Here is a 23,955-nt window from a genome sequence, read left to right on the forward strand (position 1 = left end):
AGAGCAGGGTTCTGGGTTAGGGTATGGAGGAGCAGGGTGCCGGGTTAGGGTGTGGAGGAGCCAGGTGCTGGGATAATGAGTTCAAGGCGATCGTGCCCATGCCAGTGTAGGAGGGTGTATGCCGGTTCGAAATGTCTGCCTCTGTTTCATAAATCCCCAGGAGTGACACGCACAGAGAGACGGCCTGATTTGCATAATGGAATAGAACAGACTCATTGGGGATTGTGACTGCAGATTTATGCTCCAAATTTTCAATTTCATAAAACATATTGTCGTGGCTGAGCGAGCCGGCGGCTCAAAGCACAGACACTGCTCCGCCACGGAGAATCCATCACACTTAGGCCCAGGTTTATTTGTGCGTTAGTATGGAGGAATGGATAAGAGGGTGCGAGGCAGGCGGGGAGGGGGGGGGGGGGGCACTGGGTGGACAGAGAGAGAAGGAGGAAGGCCGAAAGAGCTACATGCTAGCTAATAAGTAAGTGTACAAAATTTGGGCAGAGAAACGCACTCAAAGCGAACTGGGAGAAGGTTCGGCTACAAAGCTGAAACAGGAGAGATATTTGCCATGTCAGGTTAGGTGCCAAATATACAGTGTCTCTCTTAGTGGGTTGAATCCACCAGGATTAGTTTGCGACTGGTTGCCAAAGTGAAGTGGCGAACACTAATGGATTCACACACAACTAAGTACACTCCGGAGAGGCAAAAGAGAGAACATCCAGAGAACATCCGGAGAACATCAAGTTGTAACACAATACTGGGATGTACCAATACCTGAATTTATAAAAGGGATTCTCGTGCCCTGATAGCAGAGGAGTTAGAAAGATATTCATTGCAGTAGCTTAGTTGTTGATCCATAGTGGATCAATACAGTGTAGAAGGAGAGCCAGGGCGTGATCTATACAATACATTCTCCAACTCATGCTGGAACACAGCATCATCATTGCTGGGTGTACATTTTAGATATACATATTCATTCCATAATATATCTTATTTGTTGTGTGTGATGGAAAGGGCAGGACCAGGGCAAAGATAATGCAAACTAGCCAGTTTGCTCACATGCACTGCTGCTTCTCAAATTCTTCATGATCCTAGATTAGGTCTAGTTGGCTTCAACAAAGTATAGCATTTCCTATCCCTCTTTTAGGAGGTCGTTACCAGGAGTGTTACAGCTGCTTCATAAGCCTGAAAGCCAAGAATTAGCAGCTGATGGCAGTGTGGTGCAGTGTGGTGCTGGAGCCCAGAGCGAGAACAGAGGAAAGGGCCCCACCGGCCCTCCTGCTTACTACAATAGGAGCAGTAGAGTGGAAAATATCTGGATTATGGAGAGAAGAGTCTGACACAGGGGAACACTCACCCCCCCCCCCCCCCCCCCACACACACACACACACACACACACACAAATGTACGCACGTACACACTGTCTCACACAGTCACGCGCAATTGTACACTGCACATCCCGCCTCTATTTCGCTGAGTGAGTTTCCTTGGTAACATTAATGACCGCTTCCCTCCCCAACACGGATGTGCAAGGATACGTGCATGAAACACACAGTGTTTCATGCACGTCCTGAGGCGCAAGCTTTGCAGACCACTACTGCTCCCATTGTATATGTAAATCACAGCCCAGTGTAATTATGTAATACAGAAAGAGTCAACATGTCCAATTAGATTACACAAACACACAAAGTTCATATCTTATCGAAAAGAAAAATATCCCCCCCCCCCCCCCAGGGACTTATCAGTTTAATTGGACTCCAGGCCTGGAGGAAACCTTACCTACAGTTAATGACACTGACAAACAGCTAATAGATACATCTGTAAACAAGGCATTCATTAGAGCTAGTGAAATACTCACATGCTACAGTTGTTGCCTAAAGGAGTCATGCTGCTGAGGCAAAAGTCCATAATCAAGCGACTGCTCTGACATTTCATAATCGGGAGACCAGTTGTGTGTGTGTGTGTGTGTGTGTGTGTGTGTGTGTGTGTGTGTGTGTGTGTGTGTGTGTGTGTGTGTGTGTGTGTGTGTGTGTGTGTGTGTGTGACAGTGGGTGTGTATGAGAGAGTGAGCGATGGATAGGGATCGAGAAAAGGGTGTGTTGGTGTACTGTATTTCTGCAGGGTACATTATGTTGTTGCATGACTTATATGTCATGTGTATGTCCGAATAACTCAATCTATGTGGTGTTTCTGAATCCTGTCTGTGTGTAGTGTGTGTCTGCATGCTTTGATGCAATTGTGTGCATACTGTCTGTGTGCATTTGTGTGTGTGATATCAGTTTTAGTGTGAACCCAGCATTGTAGAGCCCTAGCTGCATACTAACCCATTCATTAAGACTTAAATGAAAACATCAGAATCTAACTGCAATCTTGTACACAGCGGTCCTGAGAGAGCAAGAGAGAGAGCGACAGATGAAATGGGTAGGAGAGAGACAGACAAAAATGGGGGAGAGAGAAAGAGAGAGAGAACGCAGGGAGAGGGCTCCAATTTCTCTCTGTCTCTCTCTTTCTCTCACTTAAATTCTGTATTTTTCCCTTTCTTTAAGGGGCTGTGCACCAAAGTGCACCACTCTGCCATGTTGATGACGAAGTGACACTGCCCATTTCAAAACCAGAAGTTTGCACCTGCCTGAGGTCAGAGTTGAAACTATGTGAACGCTGAGCCTGAGGTTTTGCCTATACTCATCAAAAGGTTGTGCGCAACCTATGAAAACAGCTGCTAAGCAAATAACCATAACTGACCTGCACAGATAATGTCAACACCACAAAACACTTTTCTTCTATATCCTGTTTTTCTCTGTCTCTCTGGAAGGAAGAGAGGTGGGCCATTGGAGACAGTTAGAACAAGAGAGGTGGAAAAGCAAGGCCAGCGTGTTTGAATATATTGGGAAATATGCTTTAAGTTTGTGTGTTTTTGGCATAATTGGATGAAGGAGTGCCTGTGTGTGTAATGGCCCAGACAGCTAACCCTATCTGAACCTGCCAGCCAGTCTATTCCTGTCTTTCACTTCCGACCTGGACCGCTTCCTGGCCCACTTTCTGTCTGTTCTTTTCTGTCTACAGGAGAAGAGAGGGGAGGAGAGGAGAGACACAGAAAGATAGAGGGTGGTGGGAGGAGTGATGAGATCGTCAAATCTCTTTTTTAACCATGATGACGCTGCAGTGCAGATAACCCACGACTGGTCCCTGAAGCCCGCATGGGACCCATTAGGACATGGCTGCACTCCCCCAGGAAATCCTGTTTAATCCTGGAGGAACACGGATGTCACATTCCTGGAAGGAGGGGTTGTAATTCACCCTCCATCTCACTCCAAACTCAGCAGAACAGAACTGGGTTAGACACAGGCAGCAGCACTGGTGTGAGATGCCCTAGATACTCCCCCCTGTTTGTATGTATGTGTGTCTGTCTGTCTGTGTGTGTGTGTGTGTGTGTGTGTGTGTGTGTGTGTGTGTGTGTGTGTGTGTGTGTGTGCGTGTGTGTGTGTATGCGTGCGTGACAGGGACGACAGGATAAAATGAATATGGCTTGTAACTTGGCAGAATAGGTGCCTAATTTGATCGATTTCCCTGCCACTTTTTCTGTGTTTCCTTGTTTTTGGACTCGGAATCAGTCCCTGTCTCTGTCCCCGACACGGTCCAAGTCTCAGTCTCTGTGTAACAGTGTAACAGTGCCGTTCCATGAGTGTTTGCAATCATCAGCTATGTGCTATCGCTACATCAGCTACAGATCCCATCTCTCTAGCTCCCTGCCTGTTATTATTCCAACACCCCATAAGCTATTACATGCTTAGTCCATTATATTGTAATAAATATAAAATGTACACACCCGAGAGATAGATAGAGAGATATTAAAAACAGTACATACTGTAGGGCACCACTGATATACAAAATTGTGTTGGTATGCTAACAGTATGTAGCTAATAGTATGTGGTGTGTTAGTATGCTAGCAGTGGCTAGCCTACAGCATCCAGTGTCCGGAATCAATAATCTACCAAGGAAACAACATGTCTCTGAGCTTGTTAACTGGGTGGACTGTTTAATGTGTCTGAGTTTGTATTTATTAGCACAGTGTCAGTGTCACACGCACACAAATACACACACAAACCCCTTTCCTGTTGGGTTTTCAGTCCTGCTACAGTGATTCAACTTTGTGGTTTGCAAACAGTTGGCACTGTGTATCTCACATCACACAGATCTGTGTGTCCCTGTTCCTATGGTTCATTTGCATCCACAGAATGTGCTTGGTTACAGTTATAGGATAAGCCTCATTTGCTTTGTTTGTGTCCTTTTCTCTTTATAACTTCACTCTTTCCTCTACCCTCCCTCTAAATAACCTCTTCTGCATGTTTACTCTTCTTTAGATATGTAGTTCCCTGTACAGCCTCTCTCTCTCTCTCTCTCTCTCTCTCTCTCTCTCTCTCTCTCTCTCTCTCTCTCTCTCATTCTCTCTGTCTCCCTAACTTCATCACTCTCTACTACACCTTTCATTCTTTTGTCTTTTTTTGTCGTTTAGGTGTTATTTGGACCGCCTTGAGTAATATTCTATTCTGGGCGTCATTGGCAGCAGGAATTATGTGCATATTCTGACTTCAGCTGCCTGCACTTACCTGTCTGACCTCTTCCTCTTCCAGTCCCTCTCTTTCTCTCTTGCTCTCTCTCTATCTCTTAGTTTTTCTCTCAGTATGTAATTTCTTGTATTTCATCTTTTTTTCCATCTTTCTCTCTGCTGTTCCATATGCATACCTGTATCTGCCATGTAGATACTGTCTCCGTGCCTAATTTGGAGTATGATTTGTTCTCATAATTGCCACAGCTGCCTGTCAGCCAACAACTGGAACAGTCAATCACGCTGGCAGGAAGGAAGTTAACTGTCATCTCACGGCATATTCTTACTCATCCTTTCCTCACTTCAGAGAATAACAATAAATCTTACCGTAGAATTAGTTTTAAATTAAATGTTCTCTTTACGCACACCCAAGTTCACTTGTGATTCCCTTTGAAGATATCTTCCGATGCTTTATGTGCACTTTGGATAAAAGAGTCTGCTTAATGAATAAAATGTGAATGTTTTTTTTCTTTTTCTGACTGTGTTGGTCATCCGTGTATTAGATAAAGTCTAGATAATCTAAAATCTAGATGGGGACATATTTTAGATCAGGAGGAACCAAACGTGAGGGGATGGTGTCCCTGGGGGAGTGTATTGTGGGCGGACAAATAAGCTGCTGTTATGTAAGCAGCAATCACTTCTCCTTATAAAGAGCTATGAATCATGCCAGTCATGTTAACAGACTGTTCCAGGAGGAGGTCCACAGACTGTTGTGTGTTTAGTTCAGAGCCTACAATAGTACATCAAGGCTTCAGCAGAGTAAAGGTTTGGTGATGAGACTGGTCCACCATGTCCATTGCCACCATTGTGCCCTAGAGCAGCCTTTGTCAATCATAGTCCTTGGGACCCCCCTGCCCTGCATGTATGAACTGCTAGCATGCAAAAACATGCAGAGCAGGGAGTCCCAAGGAACAGGATTGAGAAAGGCTGCCCTAGAGCAAGGCACTTCAACCTTGCATTGTTACAGTTGAGCAGTTCTGGTGCTGGCATTTGTTTAAGTGCCCTTCCAGAATTCCGAAGGCAAACACACCTAGTTAAGCTAGCTTTCGCTAGTGATCTGGTTGTCAAGCTGTGTAGTTTGCTACCGTTAATTACCCCAAGTCCAAGTAATTATTTGGTAGCTAAAGTCAAACAAGATATGAGGTGAAATACTATTATGTGTTTTTTTTGTGTGTGTTTCCGGTACACAGTAGTTCACTTACACACACATGCACATACACAGCATTTGTAGTACAATGTATTGGAGTGTGAAGTTTCATCCAGGAGGCCAACTAAAAACAAGCGGAGCTGGTTCATGAAGGAGGACGTGAGACATAGCGCGCCACTAGCAACGCGTCATTTTATGCGCAGGGCACTCCCTCCTAATAGGGCGGGGTATATAAGGGGTTCCCGGCATATGCATTGCCAGTGTGACATAGACTTCAGTCTTCCTGCTGTTGTCGAGTGAGGGTGTCTACATGTCGTGTCTTTCCGGGTCTGAATTGGAGGAGTTCCATGGGGATTCATTGGTCGACAGTGGACCTTGTGAGGAAACGGGAATCCCTCCAGCCGGAGGGTCCAAACCCCGTCGGAGTTCTCGTCTGGCGGTGAGGCAGCCGGTCCCGATCGAGGAATGGCCCGTTCCTCGACTTCTGTGTGGATACTACGAGAAGGGCCTTAGTCCACCAGTCGGTATGTCACATGAGGAGTTATACCTTCATTTCATGGACGTGTGTGAGGAGGATGCCGGGGTTCCCATTCCCCGCAAAGCGCTGGGGAAGAGCAAGCGGGGTTCCGCTGCGGGTGCTGGCCTGGCCAAGAAACACAGAGCGGGGTCCGCAGGAGGCTCGGTCGTACCGGCGCCCGACCCCGTGCAGCTTCCTGCTCCCGTGCTGCGGCCCGGTCCCGTGCTGGCGGCGCTGATCGATCTGCGGAGCACGCTCGCTGGCATGGATGCCCGTCTCCCCTCGAGGGAGCCGGGGCCTTGGGTGCGGCTCCCATAGCCGCGGCTGCGGGCGTGCTTACTGTAGTGCAGGAGATCCGGCCCTCGTACATCTTGGCCAGCGCGGTGCCGGCCGCTGCCTCTGGGGCCTCCTTTCTGCCTCCGTCAGCCGCCGTTCCGGCGAGTCTCCGCGAGCAGATCCTTTCAGGTAAAGATGTGAACCTGGTGAAGATCTTGCTGTGTGGGCCTGAATCAGTCGAAAGCCGCTTGGTGGAGTGCGGCAATGTGGCTGTGTTTTTGCGGGACGCCGATCCCCGTCTGACTAAGACGCTCACGATGTCCGAATTCGTCGTTGCTTTTGTGGTTTTCCGCGACGTCATGTGCGAGGAGTTCCCCGGGAGGCGAGTCGAACTGGACACCTATCTGGCCATCATAGCTGACCTGTCGCTCTCCTACGGGGGAACGCTGTTCTATGAATACCATAAGGGTTTCTCTGCCAAGGCAGCCCTCTACGTTCAGCGGTTTAATCTGCTTCTGGACTGGTCTGTGCTAGATCTAGAGCTGGTTAGCCGCACATTCACCGGGGTTCGTCCCCTGTCGTGTGTGGTGTGTGGGTCTTTCTCCCATCCTACTGGGCTTTGCCCTCTCACGGTGCCTTCTAAAATGGGGGAACCTTCCCGTGACGCGAAGCCTGGTTCCAGCAGCATGGAGCGTCGCTCCTCCAGACGCCAGGTGGTTAATGCTGGTTCCGCTCCTCCCGTGTGCATGTATTTCAATGAGGGGGCCTGTACCTACCCTAATTGTCGATTTCTTCATGTCTGCAGTCAGTGCTCGGACGCCCATCCGAGGTCGACCTGCCCGCGTCGGTTCCGACCGGCGGGCAAGGGCATGAAATAAATAACCATCCTTCTACCCCTGTTGACATTGGTCGTCTGTCTGACGCTTTGAGTGGTCACCCCAACCGATGTTTTGTGAATTATCTCCTCACTGGGTTGCGGAAAGGGTTTATGGCTGGGGTGGAATGTGTGCCCACTGTAACTCATGTGTGTCATAACTTGCAATCGGCGCTCAGGGAGCCCGACGTGGTCGATGCGTTACTTGCTAAAGAAATCGGCAAGGGGTATTTGTTGGGGCCGTTCGTGGAGTCGCCGTTTCCCGTGTTTCGCGTCAGTCCCATTGACGTGGCTACTCGCAAATATTCTGGCAAAAAACGCCTGATCGTTGACCTGTCGGCTCCGCACAATACTCGGGTCCCTAGCATCAACAGCCTGATTCCGTCTGAGTCGTTTTCTCTGTATTACACTACCATCGATAACGCGATTCGGTTAATCAAACAGGCAGGCGTGGGCGCCTGGCTCGGGAAGGCCGATATCACCGACGCGTTCAAGGTGATGCCCCTTCACCCGTCGCAGTGGCACCTGTTCAGCGTTAAATGGCGGTCGCAGATGTATTTTTACGCTCGCCTGGCTTTTTGCTGCCGCAGCAGCCCGCGCATTTTTGACACTCTGGCCGAGGCTCTGTGTTGGGTTTTGCTGAACGTGCACAGGTTGCCGTTTGTCCTGCACCTGCTGGACGACTTCTTGGTGGTGGATTTTCCCTCCTCACCGCTGGCTCGGTGCATCTCGGTGGTGAAGGCCACATTCGAGCATTTGGGCGTGCCGCTCTCGGAGGAGAAGACGCAGGGGCCTCTCACGTCCATCGAGTTTTTGGGCGTCCAGCTGGACAGCCTGTTAATGCGTGCGTCGCTCCCGGCGGAGAAGCTCGAGCGGGTGCGCGCTGTTCTGGCGGCAGCGGCTGCGTCGGTTTCGTTGACTAAGCGGGATCTTTTGTCGTTGCTCGGGCACCTGAATTTTGCTATGCGCATCATTCCCCACGGTCGGTCGTTTGTCTCCCGTCTGCTCGTCGTGGCTAAGTCTGTTCCGGCGCTGCACGACGTTGTGCGTTTGGATGAGGGTTGCCAGTCCGATTTGCGTTTTTGGGCCGTGCTTTGCGAGCATTGGAACGGTTTGTCGTTTTTTTACAACGACGAGGTGGAGACCTCCAGCGCCATGGCGTTCTACACCGATGCGGCGTTGTCCATTGGGTTTTTGTTTTTTTTCGCGAACGAGTGGTTCAGCGAGTCGTGGCCCGTTGAACTGGAGTTTCTGGCGCGCGATTGCAAATCCACAGCATTGTACGAACTGTATCCTATTGTTGTAGCGTGTCTTTTGTGGGGTAAACACTGGTGTAGGAAGAGGATTGTGGTGTTCTGTGATAACGAGGGCACGGTGAACATCATCAACAAGGGTAGATCTTCCGTGGCATTGATTAACAAATTAGTGAGGCGTCTGACCTGGACATGCATCACAGGCAACTTCGTGTTGCGGGCCGCATACATTCCTGGGTTACTCAACAATGTGGCTGATGCTCTGTCACGTTTTCAATTTCAGGAGTTCCGGGCACTATGTCCGGAGGCAGAGCCGGGCGGCCTGGTGTGCCCAGCGTTTCAGGAGACACTGTTAAATTAGACAGGTCGCTAGAAGGCTACATGACGGTCGCTGCTCGATACATGCGAGCAGGCTTAGGCAAGGGCACATTAAAATCCTATGATTGTGCTTGGTTGTATTACTGTTCCTTCTGCCGCGCACTCTATACACCCCCTCACCCGGTGAGCCTGCTTGTCGTATGCGCATACATCGTTCACTGCTTCACCTCCCGGAAGCTCCAGCCGTCGACAATCAAGGCAGCGGTGGCCGGCATTCAGTTTCATCTCAGATGTCTGGACCCGTCTGTGCAGAGCCTGTTGGGGAACCCGTCGGTTCGGCTACTATTCAACGGGCTGCGGAAAGAGCGACCGCAAGGCAATGACAGGCGACTTCCCATAACCCTTCCTATACTTCATCACTTGGTGTCAGCGTTGCGGGCGGGTTGTTTTAACGTTCCAACTGATGTCATGCTAGAAGCTGTGTGTCTCATGGCTTTTTATGGGTTCATGCGGTGCGACGAATTCACTTGTCAGTCAAGCACATTTCAAACTATGCACGATCTCACCCTCGGCGATTTAACCATGGATACGGGTATGTACACAGTGGTGTTGAAACACAGCAAGGGTGTGAAGGCCGGCGTGAGTACTCCTGTCGTCGTATCGCGGAATAACTCAGCTTTCTGTCCCTTCTCCTCCATGGCGAAATATCTCCGATGGCGTTCGTCCACGGCAACGAGCGAGCCCCTGTTCGTCACCGATGCTGGGAAAGCCATGACCCATTACTGGTTCACTGGGAGGCTCGGAATCCTGTGCCGGCGCTGTGGTCTGGACCCCAAGCTGTACACGGCGCACTCGTTCCGGATTGGTGCGGCTACGTCAGCGTCTCAGGTGGTCTCAGCCTCGACGCTGAAAGTCATGGGTCGTTGGTCATCTGCAAGTGTTCAACGTTACATCAGACTGAATGCCACTGATGTTCTGGAAGGCCAGAGGAGAATGGCTTCCACTCTCCCTACCTCTCAATAACATGCTTTCACGTGTGTATCGCATTTTCTTTCACTAATACCATGTATATGTGCATACTAACCATAATAAATGTCGTCAGGTGGCTGGCCGGGCGCGGGTATACAACAGCACGTAACAGGCGACAAGCACCATCAACGTTGGTAAATCGAGGCCGTGCCTCAGTTGGTAATACGAGGTGTGTCTCAGTTGGTAAGTAGAGGCCGTGCCTCAGTTGGTATGTCGAGGCCGTGCCTCAGTTGGTATGTCGAGGCCGTGCCTCAGTTGGTATGTTCGAGGCCGTGCCTCAGTTGGTATGTCGAGGCCGTGCCTCAGTTGGTATGCCGAGGCCGTGCCTCAGTTGGTATGTCGAGGCAGTGCCTCAGTTGGTATGACGAGGCAGTGTCTCAGTTGGTATTTCGGGGCAGTGCCTCAGTTGGTATGACGAGGCGGTGCCTCGGTTGGTATGTCGAGGCCGTGCCTCAGTTGGTATGTCGAGGCCGTGCCTCAGTTGGTATGTTCGAGGCTGTGCCTCAGTTGGGAGGTCAAGGTTTGCAACAGTTGGTATGTGAGGCAGTGCCTCAGATGGTACCACTTCAATCGATTCATTCAGTCACAAGATGCATCGGGGCACCAGGGCGCTGGGATTCAATGCTGAGGTATGTATGGGTAACATGACGCTCATCTCATCTTTTCAGGGGCACCACCTACACACAGTAGTCTTCATGGTCTCGTTTGGCATGTGGTTTTGTGTTGGGGAATGCGTCGCTGCTCTCTGCTCGGAGGTCGAGACGGTGTCTCGTTGGATGCGGCAGGGAGCCGATGCGAGCAGAACCACAATGCCAAATCAAATGTACAATCGTGTTTTGTATAGTGTGAAATAAAGTATTTGTAAAGTCATACTGAGTCCTCCTGCCTGAAACAAGCGGAGCTGGTTCATGAAGGAGGACGTGAGACATAGCGCGCCACTAGCAACGCGTCATTTTATGCGCAGGGCACTCCCTCCTAATAGGGCGGGGTATATAAGGGGTTCCCGGCATATGCATCGCCAGTGCGACATAGACTTCAGTCTTCCTGCTGCCTCCGCCTCCCCGGCCTCCACCCTTGGTTCTGTTTTCTGTTTCCTGTTTCAGGGGGAATGCGTCGCTGCTCTCTGCTCGGAGGTCGAGACGGTGTCTCGTTGGATGCGGCAGGGAGCCGATGCGAGCAGAACCACAATGCCAAATCAAATGTACAATCGTGTTTTGTATAGTGTGAAATAAAGTATTCGTAAAGTCATACTGAGTCCTCCTGCCTGAACCAGGAGCTTGATCACTAATCATCCCCCTTTAAGAGCTACAGTGTAGGGGCCTCTGGCTGGGCAGGTCACTGGTTCAGACACAACAAGCCCCAGCTACATGCAGCTGTAGGTCATTAACAATCACACACTGAGCTGAAAATGGGTTTTCTCGTCCGCTGTCCCATGCGTGTTTGTGTATCCTGTGTATGTGCATGTGTGTGTGCATGCTCGTGTGTGTGTATCTCAGTGTGTGAGTCTCAAGGTGAGTGTGTGTGTAGATGTCTCTGCTGGCCACCTTGTGCCGGCACTCTTCCTGGCCATTTTTCACACAATCTCTGCAGTACTGACTGCAGAGAGAGAGAGAGAGAGAGAGAGAGAGAGAGAGAGAGAGAGAGAGAGAGAGAGAGAGAGAGAGAGAGAGAGAGAGAGAGAGAGAGAGAGAGAGAGAGAGAGAGAGAGAGAGAGAGAGAGAGAGAGAGAGAGAGAGAGAGAGAGAGAGAGAGAGAGAGATACAGTGTATAAAGAGAGATAAAAGCGAGGGAAAAGACACATAAGGGCAGAGTGAGAGAGTGAGAGACAAGAGAGGAAGGTAGAGAGAAAGATACAGAGTGACAGAGAAAGAAAAAAAAACAATGAGAGTAGCAGAAAGACAAAGGCCGAAAGGGCGGGGATGAATATTCAGTCAGCAGAGCTAGAGATAAAGACATTCAAAATTGATGTCGGATGTCACCTTTTTCTATCCTTTTGTTGTTGCTTGTACAGCAGTATCTATCTATCAGAAACACACGACACAAACATAAAGACACACGCCAGAATCTTTGTTACCTTTATCTGCACTGAAGGAGAAGAGGGTACATCAACACTTTCTCAGTGTACTTCCAGTGGGACAGGACTGGTTCTGTACTGTAGGTGTGCGGATCAGATTACAGTCTCCAGGTACGTTTCCCTCCTGACATCGAGAATGGCAGGGATACGATAGATGATACCATACTAGATTTCTAAATGTGATTTTTGTTTAAGACCAGGGTGGTAGTTAAAGTCTTATTAAGATAACGACCGCCCCAATCAGTGAGGTAAACACTGATTCATTATTTTAAATCCTGATAAACATCTCGGTCACATTAATCTGCATTGTGAGGGTCAACATGATAGCAGTATCTGTGAGTTACATCGCATAACCTTGATTAATCTCACTAAATTAATGTATGTTTACCATGGCTTTATTGATGCATACAGTACGTGTGTGTGCTTAGTCTTTACAGACACAGCTTGTGTTGTTTCTCTCTTCCCCTTCTCTTTCTCTCTCCCTCTCTGTATCTTTTTTCTTTCTCTCTCTCTATCTCTCTCTCTCTCTCAGTGTGTTTTTTTCCTACCTGTCAGCCTTTTGTTGATTCCTGTGGTACAGTGCAGTGAGCCAGTGGTCTGTGTGACTGACAGTAAACTCGCTGTGCTACTGTACAACGTGTGTGTGTGTGTGATTGGCAGCTTGATAGCTTTATTGAAATGGTTGGCCTGGCTTTGACACTGATCCTTTCAGGACGAAGAAGAGTGGACCCACATAATAAAAAACACACACACGCATAGAACTCCACAGGGACTGTCAGAGTAAACCTAGTGATGACCCTGGGTCTGCGGCATGCATAGCAAAGAGTATTCTGTGTGTCCGGTCTCCACTCTAGCAGCCTACTGTACCTACATTCTCCCTTTCCCTCTTCCTTTCTCAGTCCCTCTCTCTTCCTCTGTGGCGCTGAAAGTCTCTTTTCTTTCTTTTGCTCAGGCTCCCTCTCTTAACCTTTCTCTCTTTACTTTTCTCTGTGTGATGTGCTCTGTGTGTGTCCTTTATTTAATAACCCTACTTGGTATAATGTGGCTCTGGCTGTGGGATAATGACATTAGCATGGCTTTAGAGTGCCAAATGAGCAGCTGTTATTAAAAGAGGTGAGACCACCTTGTGTGTGTGTGTCTGTGTGTATCTGTTTGTTTCATGTGAACGTGTCGTGCCGTGTGCGTCCGTGTTTATGTGCGAGCAAGTGTGAGTCGTCTTCTATTCCAATCAGCATCAGCAGGTGGGACTCGCACAAAGTATTTTCACAGTCGGTACAAGAGACCCTCACGTGTTTCCCAACCCCTTAGATGTGGCAGTGAGATGGATGTCATTTACGGTAATACACACTCTGGGGGGGGGCTTTGTGCTATACTTCTGTTCCAGGCAATGTTTCTGTCTCTGGTTACAGCATACAGCAGCCTAGCGAAACTATTGTTCTCCTAATTGTGTTTGCATTGGTGATACACTAACCACTTGCTAACCACAGCTGAATCTCCCCTTTCATGTCGAGCAGGCCGTTCTGTGAGACGATGAGCTACGCTGGGTCCTGTGTCAGCATCTGTTGTTGTTTTGAACAGATGCAAAGCTTCACTGGTGGGTGATGAGAGAATGTCGATTGATATATAAACATAGCCTATGGACTGGGAACTGGTTTTGTATGTTACAGTACAGAATTACTGTAATTCTCAGTGTTAGACTAGTGTATATGCTGTTGCTGTATGTAACAGGTTTCTGACTGTATAAGTTCAACATAAAACAAAACAAAAACATAAAACACTGCATACGTGTTTTATGTTGTTTGGTGATGTGAATCTGTGTGTGTCTGATTTGGATCTATCTATGGGTTTGTGTGTGTGGTTATTTGTTCCTTAATGTGTGTCAGCGCATGAGGGCGTGTGTGTGAGTGGGTCCGTGCACGCTTTGGAGATTGCTGTGCCACCTTTCACCCCAAGCTTGTAGCAGTTCTCCCCGGGGGCTTAGCAGAGGCTGCTCAGAGTGCATTGTGGGCAATGAGCTGCTGGTTTACATGCTGACTTCCCTGGAGAGTCCCATCCATTTGACCTCTGCCCCCTCCGACACTGCCCACCGCCCTCTTCTGGCCCAGTCTGTTTACCTCCATGCTCTCTTAGCCTCCTCTGCGCTCTGCCTCTGGTACAGTACATCTGCTGTGGTCCTTAAACCTTCGGTTATCTGAAGAGATGCATAAGGGAAAGATCAAAGAGATGGGGTGTAATGAAGCAGTAAATGACTGTTACAATAGTGTGTGTTTGGAGGTTGTGTGTGTGTGTGTGCGTGTGTGTGTGAGCGAATGGGGCTGGTGAGGTTTCCGTAATAATCAGTGTTTCTGTCGGTTAGTCGACTCTAGAGTCCACAGTTAACCTGAACCAGGGGGCAAGATGAAGCATGCTTGAACCCCAAAAAAGCTTGGAGTTAAACACACACACACGCATGCAATGCCGGCCTTTTTAAAGAAGAACTGCTGAAAGGCCCTCCTTATTAGGTTAATCTGAATGAATGATCCATCCAGCAGGAGAGCTACTCTCTCTCCACTGTCGGCCAAATAGCAGAGAAGAGAGGGAGGTAAGAGGGAGAGAAGGAAAGAGAGGTAGGAAGAAAGTGTTGCAAAGAGGACAGTAGATCCAGTAAAAAGGAGAGAGCGAAAAAGAGAGAGAAAGAGAGAGAGCACATATAGCAGTCCCGGAGAAGTGTTCAAGTATTGAGAGACTTTTTCCTGCAACTTGTCTTCCCCTTCCCTCTGAGACCAAGTAAATATTGGCTCCTCTTCAATCTAAAATCCCGCCATGTTCAAGGTCAACCACCTCTCTCTATCTCTCTGTCTTCACTTTATCTCCCTCTCTCTGTATCTTTTTCTCTATGTAACCTCTCGCTTCTCTTTCTTTACCCCCCCCCTCTCTCTCTCTCTCTCTCTCTCTCTCTCTCTCTCTCTCTCTCTCTCTCTCTCTCTCTCTCTTTCTCTCGCTCTCGCTCTCTCAGTAATTTATCACAAGTGACTGGCGTGGACTGATGGGCTGGTGGAGGTCCCTTAGAGGGCTTTACAGCAACGGAGGAGGAAGAGCGGAGTAGAAGGAAGGAAAGGAGGGGAGGAAAGGACGAGAGAAAAAGCTCTCTGCCTCTCTCTTCTCAGAGCTCTGTGTCATCTCCTACCCAGAATTAGGCCACTAGGAGCTGCAGTAAAACTCAGCGCCCATCATGTAAAACCTGTAGCATGTTCTGCTTGTGTTTAGATGGTGCTGTTGAAGGGAGATATACAGATAGTGTGCAGTGTTAGGAGGCAATGAGCGCTCTGCTGTGATGTAATTGATCATTCAGACGGAGTCCACGACTCCGCCCCCGGTTGAGGAGACATGAGCAGAGCACGCTCTGACTTTGACATCGTGAAATGAGATACGGCTGAATGGGATAAACACACGCCGGTGAATACATACACATCCTCCACATCCCCTAACTTCCACTCCCCCCCCCCCCCCAGTCACACACACACGCACATACGCCGCACCCACACGCATGCTTACTCACGTTGACTTTGTGAGGTCAGCGTTATGCGAGACAACGATGAGTTCAGATGACAGGACTGGGTTGAGTGTCTCTCCCACCTCTTTCTGTACAGACAGACACACTAAGCATTTTGCATACTCGCAGGATGAGAGATCGCACACACACACGCACAAAACGCGCTAGCACACACAGTCTCTAAGGCCCAGTGTGTTCATGTCCCAGAAATATCAGTAAGGATGTGCAGATGAGCTATGTTCTATTATGATAGTCACGTGACCATGTTTGATATTCACATACTATAGCCAAGCTCACACGGAAAGCTATTTTATGTGTGTGTTTCTTACATTTATATCTCAAATCAAATTATTAAACCAAATTGTCAGTCTCTGTTTTTGTGTGCTTATGTGTTTGCATTTGTGTATGTGCTGTATACATGATGTGTATGTGTATGTGTATGTGATTTCTATGTTGACATAAAGAGAGACACAATGGAAAACATCATTTAGACAGACAAATAGACTCTTACTGAAGTGATACTCTGGGTTTCTTCCAAGCACACACACACACACACATTTAGTCATTTAGCAGACGCTCTTATCCAGAGCGTGTGTGTGTGTGTACACACACTTTCACACAAACACATGATAAATATTTCATCAGTGTAGTGGACTGACATGATCTGTGATTGGGTGGGGTGTGCCGAGGCATGACGGTTGGCCTGCGGTGGGAGCTAACTCGCTTGGCGCTCCCTGGAGTGAAACACCGGAACCAGCAGCTAATTACCAGGGCTGAGTGCCGCTGGGAGAACGGGAGTGGCACAGGGAGTTAGGAGATGCGCCCGCATGCAAGTGTCAGCCTGGCAGGGCATAGCATGGCCTCTGTAGGCCTGTGGCCACGCTGCCTCGAATAATGTTTCCGGATGAGAAGGCTGGTAAAAGTTCTGTGACGAGTTGGAGGGGTTAGAGATGAGGAGAGGTGGTAGTTGTACTCAAGGAAAGGACATAGTTAGAGAGGAGAGAGAGGAGAGTTAAGGGAGAGGAATGTGTTAGAGTGCAGGGGAGGAAAAACTGAGGAGGTAGTTGGAAAAAGCGTTGCGTGTTGTGTGACCTGGAAGACAGCCCTGTTTTAAGTTAAGTACAAAGACCTACTGTACACTGTGTGTGTGTGTGTGTGTGTGTGTGTGTGTGTGTGTGTGTGTGTGTGTGTGTGTGTAGACAGAGAGACAGAAAGAAGGATGACCTCCCACCAGAGTCTTACTCTGTGGGAAGGCACACACCAAGTTTCCATCAATTCAACGGGATCGATATCTGTAGAGGTCACGGATGTCCATGTGTGTACGCCTCCGTATGCGCAAGTCCGCCCTCTTACGCTGCTATCAATGGCAGCGCAACCTCTAATCTACACTCTCTCTCCTTCCTTCTCCTCCTCCTCCCCCTCCCTTTCTCCTCCTCTCCTCCTCCTGTCTCTTCCTCCCCCACCTCCCCCCTCCTCCAGACGGTGTATAAGCCCTGGCTGTGCTCCCAGTACTTCCCTGTCAGTCAGATCCATTGCAGCAGCAGGATCCCCTGTGGTCAGTACTGTCTGGAGGTGCAGCAGAGGTGCCCCTTCATTCTGCCCGACAACGACGATCTCATCCACGGAGGCAGCCCCAGTTTTATATGCACAGGTAAGTACACACGCGCGCGCATGCACACGCACAGATGCACACGCAAGTTATTGCATCGGTGTTTCCTCCCTTGTATCATTTTACTGGTGTAGTGCCCTTTGGCGGCAAATGCGTTTATATTTATTTCTCGCGAATCGCTCATCCAAACAACTTCCCATATGTCCTTTGGTCCTGAGCTATACACCGAAACCCGGTTTGTTACACATATCCATCTGGGATGTCGTCCATTGAAACAGTTTGGAAAAGGCAAGGCACTTTCAAAAAAGATAATACAATACACCTGCTGAATTCTAACGTCATACAATGCCCTGTTCTCAAGATAATCGAGCCACAGGCACACACACAGTTACACACTAAACAAGTTTTGATATTTTGATTTGTTTGTCCCTGATCGCTCATCCAAACAACTTCAAACTCGACACTGCAAGTCCTTGGGTCCTGAGCAACACACCTGCCTGACTTCAGATAGTGTCTGATTGGCCAGATAATGAAGTCACAGACACATAGACAGAGAGTCCTGCCTTTATAGTCAGATGATACGTTTCCAACGCAGTGGAGCTCCCACTCCTATAGAGCTCACGAAATGTCACTGGCGCCTCATAGTGGTCATAAGACACAACAACATGCCTCATTGTATAACTGCCTTTTTGTCCGAGCAGATTGGGAGTGAGAGGGAGTGATGGGAGGATGTTGCCGTCATGGGTCAATGTGGGGTCAGTCACCGTAATCCATGATGATTGGTGCTATTAGATTGGAGAATTAATTGACCCCTTCCTGTCCCACCAATCTTGTGTGTATGTCTTTCTGTGTATGAGAGAGACAGAGAGAGCTTGTGTGTGAGCGTAAGTGCGTGCCGGGAAGAGTGTATGTGTGTCTGTTGTCATTTTGGCACTGAGCTGTGAGACCAGGCCTTGTCAGATCAGTGTAGAGGTTTAATTACATGGGCCCTTTCATCAGGCTTAAGAATTTTAACATCAAACGCTCCAGATTAAAACTGAGCAGACTCTTCACTACTTCAGCCAGCATGTTTTTTGACTCGCCCTCACATGTGCACACACTAAAGCATGGTCTGGAGCAGTTGCACATCCGTGTCCACTCAATGGTACTCTATGTGACATGGGTCTGTCACACATACTCAGCTGTATTTGCTGACAGTAAGTGTATTTTAAGTGTTCCTTTTACAAATATTCACCCCCCAAATGTCTGTTTTTGAATGAATCAAATAGGTGTGAAGATTGTATGTATCAAATTATATTAATATCTGCTGAAATGCCAACTTTTGATCAATGTTTGTTGAGTGGGCTTTCCCTGGTGGATCAGAGTCCGATCTACGGTGTGTAGTTGTGCAAAGTTTGTCGTGTTTTCTTCATCTGTCCATGTGTGCTTCTCTCTCCCTCAGGACTGTTGGAGGACTACCCTTCAGGTGTGGCTGCCGCAGCAGAGTGCTGTGACATCCGGTGGGACTCTAAACCAGAAAACGGTTCCTGTGGCACCCTCAGACAAACTCACCCGTCGTGCGAGCAGCGCAGCTCGCTCAGCTCCTCTGCGGCCTGCAGACTGTCATCCAGCCGCCTCCGATTTTGTCTGCTGGTTCTGGTCCTGCTGCACACCGTGGCCAGCCTAACCGCATCCCACAATGCAACAGGGCTGGGCCTCCCCACCATCACGCCTCTGGAAGAGAGCCCAGCCAATGAGGAATGACTGAATCGAGGGAGGGTCAGGGCTGAGATGGAGGGGAGTGGGCAGGGCTAGTATTCCCTTTTTTTTCGTGAACCCCTCCCCCCCCTCCTCCCCCTGATGGAGAGAAATGTCCATTACAGAGGGAAAGACCTCTGTGCAGTGCTTTCTGGGAATGTAGTTTCACAGAGAGGTGTGATATTTGGACACAAAGGAAGACATGCAAGTCAATGAAAACAAACAAACTAAGGGACATAAGCAACCCAGTGGGCAGGACAAGGGACAACCACGAACCATGGTGCAGCCTTTGTTGGAGTGGGGACTAAGGTCTCCTCGCTGTTGAGTTTCTCTCACTAAACTTTTCTACACTGTGTTCTGTTTTGGCTTTCTGTTGCACTGGCTGGCTATGGAATACCACTCCAATGTCCTCTCTGTCAATGTTCATTCTTAATGTTTGTTTAGGGATCTCTCGTGCAGGAAGGAAATGTTTCATCCACATAGGATAGCTGTATACAGTTTATGTTACAAAGCAAATGTGTGTGTGTGTGTGTTTGTATGTGTGAATGGATGCTCACATGCGTGTATGTGCATGTGGGTGTTTGTGTATGGGGGTGCATGTGTGTTTGTGTAGGTTTGTATGTGCATGCGTGCGCGTGTATGCTTGTGTGTTTGTGTGTGTATGTGTCCACCCCAAGTCCCCTTTCTATGATGTCAGTCCTGCTCTAGGCCTACAAAAGGTCATGACCTTTGGTTTGAATCACCATCAATGTTGTAGAAAACTTCCTCTTGTAGACCACAGCTGCTCCACTGGTCAGTGGCCTAGCGGTGACGTCCCTCAGAGAGACAGGCTCCTCTCTGTCCCCTCTACACACACACACACACATCCTCTATATTTCCCATGCCTGCAATGAGAAACTAAATCGCACTGTTCAGTTCCGATTGTTTTTCTTTACTCATCATCTGTGTTTAGTGCATGTGGAGGCTCTCTGAGATGCTATAAAAGTTGTTGTTTTGACCCTAGCCCCACCCCATGTGTAGTTGTCATGACTACAACCAACCCCTGGCCTCCTGTTGCACGTCCCTATTTCTATTTGTTCTCCAGGCACACCTCTCCCCTCTCACACCAAATAAAGGGCTTCTTATGGAATTATCTACATTACTATATATCAGCACTAACTCACTAACTCACACATACATAAACACATTCACACACACACACACAATCTCTCCCTGTCATGCATAGATGTCTATGCATGACATACATGTGGTTGGAGGCATATCATAGTTAACCCAGTATGCTGAGATTGGCAACCTCAGAGGCAGCGAAAGTTCATTTCTTGGTTGTGGTGGGTGTTTGTAATGTTTTTGAACATCAACATTTCTGAAGTCACAGAGCAGTTGAGAGTGTGAGTCTGTGTGGAGAAGAGGAACTAATGGCAGGTGGCTGGTCCTGATTGGCCCTGTTATGCTGATGAGAAAATGTTCATTAAAGGGCTGATTTTATTCTTAGTTTATCTGTTTTAATGCTTATTGGAGGATTGGGCACAGAGGTCCAGACAGATGCAAGTAGAAAAGAAGCTTTCTACTCTAGCTCCTGCCAGCTCTCTCAGGGCTGGTTGCTAGGAGTAGCTGGCAGCTAGCCTGGAGGAGACAACAGAACACGATAACATCTCTCATTCTCATGTGTTAGCGAGTCAGCACACAGCATGTTATTCCATCAGTGATCTACAGGTGAGGATTTTGTCTTTGTCTTTTTTTCAAAAATCAGGACAGCTTGGGGAAAATGTGGGAAGACAGTGATGTTCTGTGGCTAAACTGAACAGCAGCAACACTGAAGACACCCGATATATTCGAATATCTACTGAGCTGACCTAGGAACATTCTAGAAAATGCCAGGAATACTCAACATCAGACCAAGGAATGTTTACAGACCAGGAAAACTCCATCTCTGATTGAGGAATATTCAAGTGTCAGACCACAAATTCTTATCACCTTAATTACTGTAGGAACATGAAGGATCCAATCTAGAACAGGGCCATGAATACATAACATCTGACAGCAGAACGTTCTGGAACAGATCAGGAATATTCTAGAATAGAGCGGTAAGAGTCTACAACAGACTAATGGCATTCTGGAACTGACCAGGGACATTAAAGGACAGAACAGGAATATTGCAGCATATTTGTTTTCATGTGTTCATCTGGCATACTTCTCTATCAGGTTAAGGTTGTGAATGAACTAATGTTCTCATCACACCTTGGACAAATGTGGATTGCTATATGTCCTAACATCAATCAATCACGCTTTTATGAAATGTTCATACCGTCAGAAACGGTATGAACATTTCATATCACGATTACAGTGACCAATATTATCTTGGTTATCAGTATTTTCACGGTATTGCTGGATACATAAAAAATTTGATAATAAACACACTGAAATTATTTCATCAAGTTTTATATTGAAAAACCAACAAACAGCACAAAAAAAATCACACTTTATGTGTGCATGAGCATTGGAATTGGAACATTAAAGATGGAACCATGTGACCAGAGGTAAAGGTTTATCGTGCAGGTTTAGATGAACAGAACCTCAAGCAAGCAAAACAAATGTGCATCTAAAAGCAACACAAGTAAACCAATACATGCATACAAGACTAATGTACCAATAAACAAACCCTTCAGCTGTTAACATTTTAATAACAACACAAAAATGTAAACAAATCAAATGATTTGATTTGCCCTTTTTTCCTACACAGAGTAAGTGTCAACATGCTTACTGATGCATTTGGTTTTCATTTCTTGCTGGTTGTAGTAGAAAATCAACAGAAACAGCATTCGATGCTACACAGGCTTTCTGATAGGTTTGGACAGTATTTACCGTGAAACAGTGGTAATCCAACTACGGTTGTCATAATCATTCTAATTTGAAATGGGAATTTGAAACAGGAATAGCCTACTAAGCATTGTTAATTTGACTGTGATTTATGTAAAACAGACAACCGTTTCATCCCATGTAGGCCCACACACACACACACATCATCATCACACAGGCACACATACATGCAATATACATACACATCACACGTTTGACGCAGTAATGCCCACTCATCATGATAGTGTGTTGGTGCCACACGTGTTGTCCTTTTTCACAGTATACTTTCATAAGCTACTCATGTCCACAAATAGACAAATAGACTCCCGTGGATGTAAACTAGACAAAATTGCATTTGACACAATATAAATATGTCGGTAATACATGCATGCACGCAGCTCTGATGCGATATATTTATGTATTTATTACTTTTGTTTTCACAGAAGTCCCCAATGTAATATTTTAGGCTTAAATGGTTAGAGAGTCTGTCACACCAATGACTGGAGTATGGCATTCAGAATGTCTGTACATTTCTGTAATGTTCTGTGTCAGAGTGAGTGTGCATGGATATGTGTGAGCGTGTGTCTGTGTGTGTGTGTGTGTGTGTGTGTGTGTGTGTGAATGTGTGTGTGTGTGTGTGTGTGTGTGTGTGTGTGTGTGTGTGTGTGTGTGTGTGTGTGTGTGTGGGAGGGGGGGGGGGGTCTACAGTGAAAGCCTATGAATGCCTCTTACCCCAACATATTTGCACCAGAGTGAGGGTATCTAGACCCTTTTCTCCCACTCCGGCTCTCTCTGCCTCCATCCCTCTAGTTTCATCATGGTAACATTACCCATCCTGTGGATCTATGCAGAACACCATTCCAAGTTTGGTTGTAAATATGTCCCACAGTAAGCTGAACCATGTCTGTCTTGGCTTCCAGGTTCCCTCGTGCTCTGAGTCGATGTCAAGTCCCAACAGTCCTCCTTTCTGTTGTTCTGTCGCTCTCTGTTGAGTTTCTGACCTCCATTCTTGTATTTTCATCAGGAGAGAGAGAGTACTGTGGGCTACAGACACGCACTGCTCCTTATACCCGCAGCTTTGCTGAAAGAGGCATTGGGATTGTGTGTGAGAGAGATAATAATGTGATTATAAAAGCAAGGCATATAGAAGTATCATTACCATTATAATTATTATTATTACTATTATACTACCAGTATATTGTAATATTATAGATGCTTTAGTTCAAGTAAGTTCTTTAATTTTTTTACAAGCGACTTTGATGAAATGATTTATAAAACAATCTCACAAGTCATGATGAAAACTACTGCTACAATGATTACAATTGTGTTTGGATGGAAATAAATGCAAACATATGTAAAGCCTGTTCCTCTGTGCTTCCTCTCTCCCTCTCCTTCTCCCTCTCTCTACTTATTGTGTATACATATCTTGTTATGTGCACGTATATCTATTTTGATATATCAATTTAAGAAGTGCGACTCAACCCTATTTAGATTGCGGCCATCCTACAGGTTAGGGTTAGGGTTTTATTCAAACCCTAATTCCACTTTACCGATTTTAGTAATTAGCTGGTTGACAAGATTAATACTTTTTGTGTCAACTGTGGTATGGATTGCAAACCTTCAGGAGGGTACATCTCCAGGAGCAAGATGGGCCAACTCGCACAGTTCAATTTAATACCAGAAGATGGCAGTAGAGGTTCATTAGACTTGTTGCAGGGTTGAGGTTGGTTCCAGTAATGCCTTTCACACACTCTCACTTTTACTTTTCAAACAAAATTCTCTAAATGTCAGGTATGATGCCAGTTATGTCAAAGCAAATTCATCAAGGTAAAAAAATGAATATCATACAAGTTGATGATTTGCCAGCAAATTAAACCATGTGAATCATTTAGCCCTAAGATTAACTTAAATTACTAAACTTACTAAACTTTTTTTCCAGGCTTTTACATAATGTGGGGTCAAATGAGCCAGTGTTTTACCTTACCCCATGATGAAAGGAGCTACTAATGTCAAGGCTGGAAAATCCAGTGAGAAAAGATAGAAATATTGACTGGTCAACCCTGCCTAAATAGATTAAAAAAAGGAAATGAACCATATGAAAGAAGCATCAGAGGAATACATTTACATTTA

At 47.1% G+C, this 23,955-nt stretch overlaps 1 protein-coding gene across 1 annotated transcript in view; it reads left to right on the forward strand.

Annotated features, from left to right (window-relative positions):
• The window catches only part of LOC134017493 (NALCN channel auxiliary factor 1), a 59,183-nt gene extending 36,026 nt beyond the window's left edge, over positions 1 to 23,157 (forward strand). The window contains exons 2-3 of the mRNA XM_062457154.1: positions 17,103 to 17,274; positions 18,674 to 23,157. Coding sequence (XP_062313138.1) covers positions 17,103 to 17,274; positions 18,674 to 18,975 — 474 coding nt within the window. The 3' untranslated portion in view covers positions 18,976 to 23,157. The remainder of the gene's footprint in view (positions 1 to 17,102; positions 17,275 to 18,673) is intronic.
• The last annotated feature ends 798 nt before the right edge of the window (positions 23,158 to 23,955 follow it).

Source organism: Osmerus eperlanus, chromosome 3 (genome assembly GCF_963692335.1).
Source record: "Osmerus eperlanus chromosome 3, fOsmEpe2.1, whole genome shotgun sequence".
NCBI lineage: Eukaryota > Metazoa > Chordata > Actinopteri > Osmeriformes > Osmeridae > Osmerus > Osmerus eperlanus.